At 59.9% G+C, this 13,459-nt stretch overlaps 6 protein-coding genes across 6 annotated transcripts; 2 read left to right on the top strand and 4 right to left on the bottom strand.

Annotated features, from left to right (window-relative positions):
• Positions 1 to 14: 14 nt before the first annotated feature.
• BJ171DRAFT_493903 (Dolichyl-diphosphooligosaccharide--protein glycosyltransferase subunit WBP1) lies at positions 15 to 2,518 on the bottom strand. The gene is made up of 6 exons (XM_053109961.1): positions 2,248 to 2,518; positions 1,928 to 2,038; positions 1,103 to 1,583; positions 943 to 978; positions 670 to 817; positions 15 to 528 (listed from the first exon to the last, which is right to left on the bottom strand). Exons 1-6 carry the CDS (start codon positions 2,393 to 2,395, stop codon positions 97 to 99), a joined length of 1,356 nt encoding a protein of 451 aa, XP_052969289.1. The 5' UTR covers positions 2,396 to 2,518; the 3' UTR covers positions 15 to 96.
• Positions 2,519 to 2,979: 461 nt separating this feature from the next.
• On the bottom strand, positions 2,980 to 4,130 carry BJ171DRAFT_578941 (uncharacterized protein; the record flags this gene model as incomplete). The annotated part of the gene is made up of 3 exons (XM_053113928.1): positions 2,980 to 2,990; positions 3,073 to 3,693; positions 3,887 to 4,130. The coding sequence occupies 3 exons, from the start codon at positions 4,128 to 4,130 to the stop codon at positions 2,980 to 2,982; spliced, it is 876 nt and encodes a 291-aa protein (XP_052969290.1).
• A 584-nt stretch (positions 4,131 to 4,714) lies between these two features.
• BJ171DRAFT_293193 (ABC1 family-domain-containing protein) lies at positions 4,715 to 8,057 on the bottom strand. The gene is made up of 9 exons (XM_053106957.1): positions 7,519 to 8,057; positions 7,280 to 7,361; positions 7,073 to 7,147; positions 6,785 to 6,889; positions 6,520 to 6,605; positions 5,909 to 6,379; positions 5,673 to 5,780; positions 5,427 to 5,579; positions 4,715 to 5,179 (listed from the first exon to the last, which is right to left on the bottom strand). The coding sequence occupies exons 1-9, from the start codon at positions 7,867 to 7,869 to the stop codon at positions 4,898 to 4,900; spliced, it is 1,713 nt and encodes a 570-aa protein (XP_052969291.1). The 5' UTR covers positions 7,870 to 8,057; the 3' UTR covers positions 4,715 to 4,897.
• Positions 8,058 to 8,229: 172 nt separating this feature from the next.
• On the top strand, positions 8,230 to 8,810 carry BJ171DRAFT_558048 (uncharacterized protein; the record flags this gene model as incomplete). Its single annotated transcript, XM_053113128.1, has 2 exons — positions 8,230 to 8,318; positions 8,456 to 8,810. 2 exons carry the CDS (start codon positions 8,230 to 8,232, stop codon positions 8,808 to 8,810), a joined length of 444 nt encoding a protein of 147 aa, XP_052969292.1.
• A 245-nt stretch (positions 8,811 to 9,055) lies between these two features.
• Positions 9,056 to 11,191, bottom strand: BJ171DRAFT_578944 (Metallo-dependent phosphatase-like protein; the record flags this gene model as incomplete). Its single annotated transcript, XM_053113929.1, has 8 exons — positions 9,056 to 9,316; positions 9,458 to 9,549; positions 9,645 to 9,762; positions 9,866 to 10,019; positions 10,162 to 10,229; positions 10,368 to 10,514; positions 10,796 to 10,872; positions 11,182 to 11,191. 8 exons carry the CDS (start codon positions 11,189 to 11,191, stop codon positions 9,056 to 9,058), a joined length of 927 nt encoding a protein of 308 aa, XP_052969293.1.
• Positions 11,192 to 11,564: 373 nt separating this feature from the next.
• Positions 11,565 to 13,076, top strand: BJ171DRAFT_493913 (uncharacterized protein). The gene is made up of 2 exons (XM_053109962.1): positions 11,565 to 11,651; positions 11,881 to 13,076. Exon 2 carries the CDS (start codon positions 11,905 to 11,907, stop codon positions 12,934 to 12,936), a length of 1,032 nt encoding a protein of 343 aa, XP_052969294.1. The 5' UTR covers positions 11,565 to 11,651; positions 11,881 to 11,904; the 3' UTR covers positions 12,937 to 13,076.
• Positions 13,077 to 13,459: the final 383 nt, after the last annotated feature.

A 13,459-nucleotide genomic window follows, 5' to 3' on the forward strand; every position in this document is an offset into this window, starting at 1 on the left:
AGGTGCGTTGTGCTGTACTGCGCCGTGCTGTTCTGTCCTATTGAGGCCTCTGTGTTTATTGGAGACACCGGTGCGAACAACGGTGTAAAGGCCGGCTCAGTTGGCCTTGGCCTTGGCGGAACCGGGCTGCTTGGCCTTGCCAGCAGGCTCGCGGTTGTAAAGGAACACCACGGCAAACAAAAAGAAGGCCAGGATCATGCTGAAGGCGTTGACGTAGTAAGGCAGGGCGGCGCTCAGGAAACGAGGGTATTGGTTGTGGCGGTAGGGACGAATCTCGACCACATCCGAAGCCGTGATCCACGAGTAGCCGTGTCGTCGGTAGTCCACCTTGAAGGTGAAGACACCGTACTGATCGGGGAGCTTGAAGGAGGCCGTGAAGCGGGAGACGGTGGGATCGTGCGAGACCGCAGTCTCCTTCATGTTGACGCGGACATAGGGGTCGAGCATCAGGGCCTCGAATTGGACATCCGAAGCGTGGAAGGGCTGCCAGACATCATCACGGTACTCTGAGATATCGACACGGTAGATCTGGGGACCAGGGAATGTGTGTGTGTGGGTGAGATCAGTGCCAGAACGGGAGTCAGGAGCAGGAGCAGGAGCAGGAGCAGGAGCAGGAGCAGGAGCAGGAGCAGGAGCAGGAGCGTGGATCAATCTCCGGCGTGGACATACCATCTGATCCTTGATGCGGTAAATGCCGTGCTGCTCCGTCTCGCCTTCGCGGTGATGCTTGGACTTTTTGATGCGAAGGACGCTCTTCTCAGCGAAAGCCCACTTGGAAAGCTCGGTGATAAACTCAAGGTTGCCCGACTTGGCGTAGCTGGAGAGCGCAGAGGTGTCAGAGCGCATCCCATCGAGCGCGAACAGCGAGATGCAGCACACAGGCGCCTATACGCTTCCACACGGTTGTCCTCCACATGTCCAGAGTGTCACAGCGATGCTTACGTCTTGTCGCCGACCTGAACAGGCGACGAAATCAGCCTGCAAAGCGAGGATGTGTTGGTCAGTCGGGGCAGCTGTCGATGAGCGTAGATCGTGGTCGGCCAGTTACCCAAGGAGTGACTGGCGCAACTGCAGCAGCTGACGAAAACACAGGCCAACTTACTCATCCGTGAACAGGTCGCTGCTGCCAACAAAGACGACACGGGCGTTGTCGCGAGCCTGCAGGGCGCTTGCAAGAACAACCTCCTCGCCGGCGACGACAGTCTTTGGGTCCAGCTCCGAGTTGGCGTTGAGGTCCCACGAGTACGTCTGGCCAGGGTATCCGGTCAGGACGGGGACGATCAGAGGGTTCTTTCCGTTGAGACGATGGCCGACGCCACGGAAAAGAACAGGAGCGCTGAGCGAGGGCACGATGGCGGCGGAGGAGACCAGACGGCTGGCGGCCACGAGTGTGTGCTGAGCATCTTGGTTGGCGAAATTGAAGTGGTCGATGACACGGGTCTGCGAGTCGTCGTAGTCGACCGAGAACTCAATGCCAAAGTCTCGCAGGAACTCGGACTGGGCCGCAGAGCTGACGGCGAGGATGTTTCCGCCACGGCTGACAAAGTCGATGAGCGATCCAACCGTGATGTCTCCGCCGTAGGCTGCGGTGCCGGCAGGACAGTTGGAGCAGACCGGCCAATTCGCAGCGACAAGTCCGTTGGCAGATCCGGAACGTCCACAGAGAGCGGTATAAGGAAGAATGAGAACATGGGAATCAGCTCTGGCTCGGACCCTGTCGCGGCAGTGCATCCTGTGAGCCGTGCAAAGGTGTGATCTGAGACGAAACCCTGGGCACGAGAGTCACGCCCTGACTGTGTGATCAGCCAGGGCATGCGCTGCGACCGACACGCCAGCAGAAAACACCCTCCCTCGCCACGCCGATGCGCAGACAGATCGAATGTGCTGCAGCAATACACCGGATCGTCACGTCAGAAACGATATTCACTTGAGATTTTGGGAGACAGGATGACGACGTGATCGACGACTCGCTCTTCATGCGAAACCAGGCGAACGTCCTTATCGGCGCCGGCCTTGACGGTGAGGGTAAAGCCTCGATCTGATCCCACATGGATCGCCATCGGCGGCATTCGCGAGTATCGGGCAGGACAGAAAGATGAGTGGGTCGACAGCATATGCATCGGATGAGCGAGGGCGTGTCGGAGTTGGCAAGACTCATCATGGCTGGCCATGCTTCTCGGCCGTTCCGAGGAGAAGCGAGGCCCGGTGGCAGTCAGTCGCCAAGGCGATCTGCAGCGCTGACTGTACCTTGGAGTGATTTGAGGAACTGGGAATAGGCAGGCGCCTCGGCCAGATCGTTCAAGAGAACCAGGGCCCTCGATCCCTGGCTCGACTTGGCCAGAGCCAGACAGACCGCGCTGAGCAGAAGGACCAGAATGGTCGAGAGCGACTTCATTTCGATCAGAGGGAGGACAGGCGGGGAGCGGGGGGACGGGGAGGCCGGAGGCGATCGAAGGGCAGGCACCCGGCAGGAGACGAGATTGCCTTTGCTTGGTGCGGGACAGGGCTGACAAGCAAGATTCCGACACGAGATGCAGAATGCCTGGAAGCCACGTTCGACGTGGCTGGCCACAGACGGGCTGCTTACGTAACGAGGGCAGCAGCCACTCAGGCGGCGAGGAGGGCGAGGAGGGCGAGGAGGGCCGAGAGGCTCCTCGCTGGCATTCTCGGCGCATCTGGGGCACCAGCACATCCGCACTGTGGGAACGCAATGGTATGCGATGGACTTCTATTGAGAGTTCACGATATGATCAAAACCGCAATCAAAAGCAATCAAAAACAATCAAAAACAATCAAAAACAATCAAAAACAATCAAAAACGGGAGGGCAAAATAGCAGCTGCCCACGACAGCCGCCAGAGTCGCAGTGCCGTCGCAGGACATGGACAGATCGCGGCCGTCATGGAGCCGCGCGGCAGAACTGGGGTGCATTTCGGTTGGGGCAGCAGTTGCGCTGTCCAATTGTATCAGTGGCTCGGACTCAGTATCCCCCTGCAAGCAAAGGCACAGGCGGTTAGCATCCTGGTCTGCGATGGGCGTCACGGCGGCCAGCGACAAGAGTGTGGGTACATACATAGATCCTCCGAATCGTTGGTCGAAACCGATGGCGCAACAGCGTCAAGCGGGGTGCTCGGGATGTTGCCGTAGATGGACTCTTTGACATTGACAATCGATTCTATCGAGCCGCTCACAAGCGTCGAGTTGGAGGCCAGAACATCCTGAGCAACGTCGTCCTGGATGGTGTGGAAGAGGTACTCCAAAAAGTCGAGGACGGAGCATGGCTGGCTGCCCGAGTGGCCGCGGCGTTTCAGCTTGAGCTCCGACATCCACTGGGGTGTGCCAGACTTCCGCCATTCGGTGACGTGCGAAAGCAGCAGGTCAATGTACTGTGACTTGGAGACTGCGCGGCCCTGCTGGACACTCATGTCGTCGACTCGGCGCTTGAGTTGGCGCTCCAGGCACACGGCGCCGACGGGGGTGGAGAAGAGGTGCTTGTGGTAGACAGAACGGCCAAGGGTGTCGCGGACTTGGGTATCGGTGGGCAGGACGACTTCGACTCGCTGGGGCTGCGGGGTCTCGAGCAGATCGATGACCATGACTTGCCGGGGCAAGTCATGGATGGGATCGATGGTTTTGGCTGGCTGCGGCTTTTCGGCGGCTGGGATGGCTGCCTTGGCAGTCTGTGAGGCAGTGGCTGTTGGGGACATGAGAGAAACGGAGTGATTCGGTCAGAGTGGGCATCGTGGGATCAGTGGGATCAGTGGGAATGCCTGATGCGAGATGCGAGATGCGAGAGGGGCTGCATAGCTGGCTGGCGCATGTGTCCGACAGCAAGCATGGCAGTCCGGAGGAGGGGGCATTTGAACGCGAATCAAGAGGATGCTTACCGGCGAGCCTGCGGTCCATAAGCTGATCGATGATGTTGGCTTGCTGCTTGACGAGAGCGGTGAGCTTGGCGATCATCAGGTTGACCTCGCCAAGCTCCTGGCGGGCGGCCTTGAGGTCCTCGCGGATGTCATGGGCAGGGCCTGCAGGATTGTCGTGGGAGGCCAGGGTGTCGAGCAGACGCTCGGCATTATCGGCGTGAGCCGTGAAGTGCGACAGGATATCGGATGTGCTGGTGGCGCGCATGTGGGAGATGCAGACGGAGGCAGCGGCGAGAGGCAGACGGAGTGGATGAGAAGATGGCTTGGACCAGGACCAGCAGGGCAGCCTATATATCGGGGGCGGCTGCGAACGTGGCATCCCTGAGGCCATGGAGGAAAAAAAATGGCGAGCCGAGGGGGGCTGTGGATGGACGGGGCCGGGCGCGGGCTGGGTCATGAAGGAGCGAGCGTGAGTCACGGCGACAAGGCCGCCGTGAGCATGCACGGGGCTGGGATAGGGCGAAATGGATGTGCATGATGCGAATGGGGTGATTATTGCGAGTGTCGAAGTGGCCGGGCGGCCGGCTGGATGTGTGTAATGGCAACCGCATTTGATCGAGACACTATTTGCACCTTTCGTCGACACCAGTCTTATCGTTGACACCATTCCGTCGTCGACACCATCGGCCACAGCAAGCCTCGTCGCACCGCCCTGCGCTCCTTCGGCACAGCGAAACCCTCCTCCAGGAGTGGAAAAAAAAGTCCGGGCTTTGTTGCCAGAGGCTTGCCGGCATGTGACGGCGCTCTCGGCCCTCCTCCCTTCGGTGCAGATCGGACCCGGCGTGCATCACTCAGGTACATCTCGTCAACAAATCTTTTTTTCTCTCTTGCTTGGTGGGCCTCGTCTTGAGCCTGGACAGCGGGATGCACCGGGTGGACTGCACCAAGGGGATGCCCTGAATTTGCGACACTGGTGCTTGTATGCACCTCGCATCCCCACTCTTGCTCAGCGGTTCGGTCGGTTCGGTCGGTTCAGTCGGTGAACGGGTAGCTGCGATGGAATTCCGCAAAGACGCTCTTGCAGTCGATCTTGGCCCGGAGCTTGGACGACAGCAGGAAGAACCCGCTCAGCTTGCGGTGCAGCGAGTACGTCTCGTCCGGCGGCGGCGTCAGTCGCTCCCGCAGCATCACCGGGATTTGCCCGCGGACCCGATTGGTGATGTCCTGCCGATCAAAGTCAAAGAGCCCGGCGCCGTCTTGACGGAACGGCTCGGCCAGAGCCAAGATCGACTCGACGTGGGCCCGTTGCATCGTCTGCTCTCCGTCGATCGTGCCCGGCGTCCAGTCGGCGTTGGCAGCGTCGCCATCGTGGAGCAATGCGTGTGGATGGTCAGCGATCCGATGTCGGCATCCATGATTTGCCAGCCCACTCCGTGTGCCCACTTTCCGTGCCTTGTGTTTCAGGCATCGCCCTTCCGGAACCATGTGCAATCTGCATCCGCAGGATCCCGAGGCCGGCCCTGCCTGCCCACGCTGACACCACAGATACGGGCGGCATTACCTCGCTCTCCAGCCCTGTCAGGAAGCCCAGCTGCTCCGACCAGTAGACGCAGCCCTTGAAGTCGCCATTCGCGGCCGCTGTCAGCAGTCGCATGTACTTGTCTGTGAAGGATTTGGGGAACTCTCGCGCGGCGCCAAAGTCGAGCAGGTGGATCTGTCGATGGCGGAGAGGAGTCTCGGTCAGCACCACATATGACCTATGCAAGTACCGAGCTGAGGAAGAATCGGGGCGAGCCGGCAAACGAACCTTGTTTTCGTTGGGATCGTACAAAAAGTTGGTCCAGTTCGGGTCGGTTTGCATGAAGCGGTATGTGAACAGCTCCGAAAGACACAGCCTGAGAAGCTTTTGCGAGACCTGCAGAGGATGCGGACGACTGTCAGAGCCACAGGATCGCCATAGGATCGCCACAGGTATCGCCGGTGCTCGTCACTCATGCCCACCTCGCCATCGCCTCCAGGCTGCTCTATGGATTTCCCACTTACCTCGTTGCGGATCTCGGGGCTCATCTCGGCGACCTTGCCAAGAGGCAGACCATGCACAAACTCGGTGGTGATGACATGCTGCGAGGACAGCTCCGGGATCACTCGCGGCACATTGAAGAATGACCGCAGATGGCGATCCGACTTGATGATCTCGGCAAAGCGCTCCACAGACTCGGCCTCGCGCCGGTAGTCGCACTCCCAGCCCAGCTCCATCCGCGCAACCTTGATTGTGTTTTCCAGGTACATGCCCTTCGGCAGCAGGTTGCCGAACATGATCAGCATCCGCAGGTTGTTCAGGTCGCTTTCGATCGAGTCGGCGACGCCGGGGTACTGGATTTTGACGGCCACTTCGCGGCCGTCGGGCAGCACGGCATGATGCACTTGGCCGATCGAAGCTGCCGCAATCGGAACATTGTCAAAGGACTGAAACTGCGATCGCCACTCGTCTCCAAATTCGGTCCTCATGACTCGCTGTGATGGGCAATGTTAGCGATCAGCATTCCAGGAAAGCCAGCTCCATGTTCATGGCGAGGACTGGAGCAGCCTGTCTGTTCGTCCTCGTGCTCGATCGAGCAACTGTCGGGGTTCCACCGATGTTGGCGGCGACATACCTCCAGCTGCGAGTCTGGCATGTAGTTGGCGCTGTTTTGAACCCTGAGCAGGATCGCCTCTAGCTCCGGCGGTATCATGGTCGAATCTGAGGCATCCAGCGTCGCCGAAACGTGAATATCGATGATCGCAAACTGGTAATACTCCTCCGCCGACCCAGTCTGTACCAGCACACAAATGGCTCTGTGACGGCCATACCCGCCTTCCTTGGCTCTCGCACCCAGCCGGCCTCTGTCCACAGTTCTTCCGGCTCGTCCGGTCGCTTACCCTGGATGCTCAGCATCTGCCCAAGCTTTAGCGCGGCTCCACGCATCCTAGATAGGCTATTGACAATTCGCTCGACATTCTTGGAGTTGAGCACCACGCTCGAGCCTGTTTGGGTTCCCCAGGGACGATTCCCCGCATGACACATATGCAGCGGAGACGGCAAGGGATATGAGCATCGCACTGCAGCACACATTGGCGCAGAATCGACGAGGCCAACTGCATGCTGTTCCAGATTCATTCTTCAGAATATGGCAAGCGTTTCCGAGCGTGGCTGGAGCAGAGACTCACCTTTCTCTTGAGAAGCCCCCACTGCGCGCTTCAGAGCTTCGCCTGCAACACCGACACTCACAGATGCGGCGAGACCTGTTGACCAAGCGATGCGGGCGATCAGCACATGTATCTGGATGGCATGATCGATTCTGGCAGAGCCGGCAGAGCTGACAGAGCTGACAGAGCTTGACAATCCCGGCGGCCATGCACTGCCTCAGAACTTACTTCCGTACTCAAACACTCGACCGAATCGCGACGATGGAACCTTGGACTGTTGGAGCGTTGGCCGGGGAAGCAGTGGGGTCGTCTGTGTTTTACAAGCCCAGGTTGGTTAGGCCAAAGGATTGGACTTGCTTTTGGAGTCTCCTGCTGAATGCAGGCTCTGCCAAAGAGGGGCAAACGCAGTCAAAGAGCCAGCGACTCCAGTCCTGCGATTATAGTGCCGCTATTGTGCGTGTCCGTACCTTGCGTTGGATATCTGGCTCGGCTGCAGGCGAGATCGGCTCGGGTGCGGGCGGCTGGCTGCGATCTGCATCGGAATGGCTGCGGACGGATGCCGTATCATGTTGGATCGTGGCTGGCGAGCTTGGAGCACTGGGGCGGTTGTCTTGCAGGGCATTTGGAGGGCTGCCGACCGCTGACAGACCCGACGGATGCTGGGCAAGCGATGCAGGGCCGGGAGCCCATCGTGTGAGCGAAGAGCGGGCGACGATGGGAGCATGGATGGTCCATGATCTCTGGCCCAGGGATGCCAGCGAGCATCCGACCTGGCGGAGGGCGACTGCCAGCGAGTACAGATCGGCGGTGTTGACCATGGCGAGGGTGGGCGGCCGAGATCACAGCCGAGACGTTGTCGGGGGGGGGAGTGCAAGGCGGTTGTCAAAGTGGTCGTCAAGATGCTCGTCAAGGTGGTCGTCAAGATCCTCGTCCAAGATGCTTGCCAAAGACACCGACATCGGCGGGCAGTCTTCTCGCAGGCTCTCGCCGAGGCCAATGCCGATCTTGTGGCTGCGCAAGAGCTGGCTTGGCCCTGGCTCGACCCTGTCCTGCATCTCACTCCCTGACGACCATCCCCGGATTCGAGAGGTATTCCGTCCGGCCGTCTGCTGCAGCCCCCGCTTCTCCCAGACGCAACCCGGACTCACCCGGGTCTACCGATGTCCGCTCATGTAGCCATGCAGTCGCCTGAAGAACGCTCCGTCAAAGTCTCGTCGGCCCTGTGGGTGACGGCATGCACCCTGGGCGCATCGGCAGTGATCCTCGGGTATGCCTCTCTCGTCGCCGGCACGGCAGCGGAATATCGCCGACATTGCGTCGTCTCATCGGCAATGCTGCTCGCACCTTTTGGCATATCATCGCTCACCGTGTCCTTCTCTCCGTCGGATCCTCGGCTGCATGCAGCGCTTTTGGCAGCCACGGGCTCAAGCGCATCATCCAGGACCCATCCAAAATCGCCAGCTGGTCGACTGCCACCCAGTACCAAATCTACCACTCGATTGTCCTCCTGGGCGCCTCCCAGATCCCCACCGCCCGCTTGTCCTCGGGCCTCTTCATTACGGGCATCACGCTCTTCTCGGGATCGATCTACTTGCTGGTGCTGAACCCCGCCCGCTTCCGTTTCCTCGGTCCGGTCACGCCTCTGGGTGGACTCTGTCTGATCGGCGGATGGATCGCATTGGCCTTTGCCAAGCCGGCCTCGATGTTTGCAGGCCACCATGGCTACACGGCTGCACCAACCAGCGATCGCTCCGACTGATGTGCGTGGCTCTGCAACAGCCCCAGGAATAAAACAAAAGTCCTTTGGCTTGTCTTTGCAATCTCGGAATGCGGGACGGCCCCACAATCACATCGCAGCCGACGGTACCATGTGTGCTCATCCTCGCCATGAATCGTCCAGCGGCAATGCCATGCTTACTCGCCACCACCTTCGTCACGCCCTGTCCCAGGCGCCATCGACAGAGCGCCGGATCTCTGTGCCAGATCATATCAAGACTTGCTTCATTACATGAAATAGGATGCAGTCTGACGAGGCGGGACCACACGGTCGTGGTCCGGTACGGCCGAGAAGATCTTGAAGGACGACTCGTCAATGTTCAGGGCCTCGTCGATGGCCATGATCGAGGCCACGTTGCCACAGCGGTAGCAGTAGTTTGGCGCCGACCACACCGTCACCAAGTTGTCGTCCGGAAACATGTACTTGTAACCCTCCTGGACGAGTTGATGGGCACGCGCAATCAGCAGCAGATTGTTCACCTGGTTGAACTGTGTGATTCGCACAAACAGCGACGGGTGTTAGTACAAAAACAGGCATGTCCTCATCGAGGCTGGAATCCGCAACAGAGCCAATGCAACACTGCCATGCTGCTGCGGCGGCAGTGCCGCTGTCGCCAAACAACAACCTACCTCCAGCGTAACTTTGCTTCCAAAGAGCCAGCCAGCACCGCGGGGGCTGACGGCCCAGGTTTCGATGTCTTCCGGGTCCGACCACATCAGGTCTGAATACAGCAACGGTGCAAGCATATGAGCATGGCGTGCCCGGTTTGGCATGATATCGACTGAATCGGCGGATCTGGACTGGTCAAGAACCTACCGCAAAACGCTCCCTCGTGCGGCACCTCCTGGCAGCGTTGGATGGTTCGGATCTGGTCGAGGGTGCGGACGTCAGGCGAGAGCCCGCCATGCACACACAAAACACGACCATCGACAATCTGCCGAGAGGATGTGTTGTTAGTGTCGGCCAGCGACCGCCAGCCACAGACGATTTGCTTTGCAGAGCCGCGCGGCAAAGCACGGACTGTTGGTGCACCGTACCGCAGCAAGCGTCAGATAGTCAAACACCGAGCAGCAGTGTTTCCAGACGTTCGGGTTTCCGTATTTGGTCAGGCATTCGTCGTAGAAACCGTAGACCTGGGTGATCTGTCTACTTTCGTGGTTTCCTCGCAGCAGCGTGATGTGTTCAGGATATCTAGGGTTGCGATCCACCGCAGTCAGTTGAATGCAGCGAGCCACGCTGTGGGTTCGATGCCGAGAACAGAGCTGCAACGGGAAAAGAGTTTCGACGGCGAGAGTCGGGTTTCTGGGATCGGCATCGGAAAGGAGCGACTCACTTTGCCTTGAGGGCCAGCAACAAGGAGAACGTTTCGAGACTGTAGTATCCGCGATCGACAAAATCACCCTGTGCATACCGCAGGAGAGGGTAAGCGCGTCGGCTTCGTGCATTCGGGGATTGGGAGAGCATCAAGAGGCGGCAGAGCCTTGCGTCCACGATCCTTGGGCTCGAGCGGGTCCCACGCGGCGATGGCTCGGACATTACCATGAATATGTAGCTGGTGTTTGGGATCTCGCCTCCTACTCGGAAGAGCTCCAGGAGATCGTAGAACTGCCCATGGATGTCGCCGCAGACCGTAACGGGGGCCGAGACGGGCTGGATGTTGGACTCTTCCATCAGCAGCTCCTTGACCTATGTTTGGCGAGAAGCGCACGGAGCGTGGCCACGAGTTACTTTCGGGTACCCGTGTCTCCAGACGGATGTGGAGCGAAGAGCAGCCCAGTGTGCAGGCGCTTGGGTGCGGCAGATGGACTGCAGACAGCGCAGAGAAGACCCATAGCGATCTGCACAACAAGAATGATGCAGCCGCGGCTTGCAATCGCTCCCCGGATTTCGACGTTGTCCTTCAGCCACAAGCACGACAGAGAATCATGGTGCAGCCTCCGCTCGTTCGCCCGTTCGCTCATTCACACCATATCGCAGAGCTTCTTGATGTCTGGCTCAGGCAGGTATTTGCATTCCTTTATGGATTCGAGCCATTCGTCTGGACCTGGGATGCAGGAGGCGGAAGGGGGGGAGCGAGTTAGGGGAGCAATGCATCCGAGGCAGAAACGGACGGAAATCGCGCAGAAGCACCGTTAACATCGCATGGGGACACAGGGATCCTTCTCGTTTATCGAGCAGAAGGCTGCAGGATGGAAAACAGAGAGAGATGTCCGTGCGATCGGGGCTGCTCCGTTTGCTGCTTCTCGTGGCAGTATCCGCGATCCTGGACATGCCGCGGACATGGCGATGGGGGCGGGCCGACGAGGTCCAACGGCACACACGGATGCAACCAACAGGACGCAGACGGCAGTACCTCCGGGCATGTCGACGGTGTTCTGCAGCCGAGAGCGGATCAGGAAGACGGGGGGGGGAGGCGAGATGGTGGGGTGGATGCAGAAGACCGATGGCCGCGAGACCAGGCCGTTGGGCGCCGATGCGGTCACAGGACAGGGCTGTGCGGCCAGGCGGCTCGAGCCGGCTCGGCCCGCACTCGAGCCAGCGGCACGGGACACGGCGCTTATGTCAGCAGTCCGCCGCCGCCACCGACGCCCTATTTCAGGGCCGGCAAGCCGCCGCAAGCCCCCCACCACCACATCTCCCCAACCACCACCAGCAACCAGCAACCAGCACCCGCACCCTCGACAGCCTCTGTCCGGAATGAGCTACAACCAGCAGCAATCGCAACACTACCAGCAGCAGCAGCAGCAGCAGCAGCAGCAAGGCGGAGACCGCGGGCTGTTCGATAACCCCATCGGCGCCCAGGTTCTGCAAGGCATCGAAGGCGTAAGTTGCACCCTGGCTGGCGGGCCGCTCTGATGGGCCCTTTCGGCGGCTGCCTGGGGGGTTGTGTCCTGGGCTCGTCAGCATCGTTTGGGTGTCGAGTCTGCGTGCGATTAACGGAACGCTCGGTGCAGTGCAATGGTCATGCACGCCGTGCAGGACCCTAGCGATCGCCGGTTTCTGCATCGAGGGCTGACACGATCTCCTCTCTTGTCCGCTCGGCCGTGTCCAGGTGGTCGACCAAAAGTTCCCTGGCATGCACCTGGGCTCTATGCTCGGCGGCATGCTCGGCGGCGGCGCTGCTCCCGGCGGACCCGGTGGACCCGGTGGATCTGAAGAATACGATGACGAGCGACCCTCTGGCTATGGCGGCCAGTCCGGTGGATACTCTGGTTATGGCCAGGGTCCTCAGAGCCAAGGCCCCAGCGGTGGTTATGGTCAAGGCCCCAGCGGTGGTAACCAGTCCTACTCTGGTTACGGCCAGGGCCAGAGCCAGGGTCCCTCTGGTGGCTATGGCCAGGGTCCCTCTGGCGGTTACGGTCAAGGTCCCCAGAGCCAGGGTCCTTCCGGTGGCTACGGTCAGAGCCAAGGCCCCTCTGGAAACCAGTCCTACTCGGGCTACAACCAGGGTCAGGCTCCCCAGAGCCACGGTCCCTCTGGTGGCTACGGCCAAGGTCCCCAGAGCCAGGGTCCTTCCGGTGGCTACGGTCAGAGCCAAGGCCCCTCTGGAAACCAGTCCTACTCGGGTTACAATCAAGGCCAGGCTCCCTCGGGCGGCTACGGACAGCAGTCTCCTAACGCTGGCCCTGGCCCCAAGCAAAACGAGCCGGCGCCTGTGTATGCCTCGGGCGCCGTCCCTGCCAACGCCTTTGATCAGTTCGACTCGGCCTCCCATGGAGCACCCCAGAACAAGCCTCCTCAGGGCTCTTCCTACGGCCAGGCTCCTCAAGCTCCTCAGGGCTCTTCTTATGGCCAGGCTCCTCAAGCTCCTCAGGGCTCTTCTTATGGCCAGCCCCAGAACAACAACTCGCAGTACTCCAGTTACGAGTCGTCTGGCCCGGCTGCTCCTCATACCCAGCAGCAGCCGCAGCAGCACCAGCAGCAGCACCAGCAGCAACCCCACAAGCAACAACATGCCCAGCAGCCCCACGTCCAGCCCCAAGCCCAGAACAGCGGCTACGGTGCCCCCCAGCAGCCACAGCAGGGCAACCAGGGCAACCAGGGCCCCGTCTACTCTGATGCCCCTGTTCCCGCCAACGCCTTCAGCGCCTTTGATGCTCGCCACTAAACTACCGTAGCCCCCGCCCCTTCCTCTTGTGTTGTCGATGTTTGGCCATGGCGATTGAATCTCTGTACAGCGTGTTGAAGAAAAAAATGGTATACATCGTCTCATTCGGACAAACACGACGTAGTCGATCATATCACACCCCCGGCCAACAGCGGCCAAGTGGATCTACTCATTTCCTTATGTGTCCCTGTGTGAGGGAGGAAGGCGCAGGACAGAAAAATCACTTCAAGACCTCGGCGAGCGGATTATATAGGGTCGTCGGATTCACAGCCCACACAACCCTCACAAATCATCCCTGCGTGAAGGTGTCCCGTTTCAAATGTACCCGCCGCTTCCAAGAACCCAACCAGTTGTCCAACTGGCCCACGAGTGCGTCGCTTGATCGTGGGGGCGGATGTGTGCATCAGCCAGCCGCCCCCGAACCTGTGGGCCCCTCAACAGCTCCAGCGAGGCAACTTCCCACGAGCCATGCTTCTTGCCTCGCAGTTCCCAGACCCATGCGGAATTCTGGCCATGGCGACTG

This window comes from Polychytrium aggregatum (genome assembly GCF_025602895.1).
Source record: "Polychytrium aggregatum strain JEL109 chromosome Unknown BJ171scaffold_8, whole genome shotgun sequence".
NCBI classification, from domain to species: Eukaryota; Fungi; Chytridiomycota; class Chytridiomycetes; order Polychytriales; genus Polychytrium; species Polychytrium aggregatum.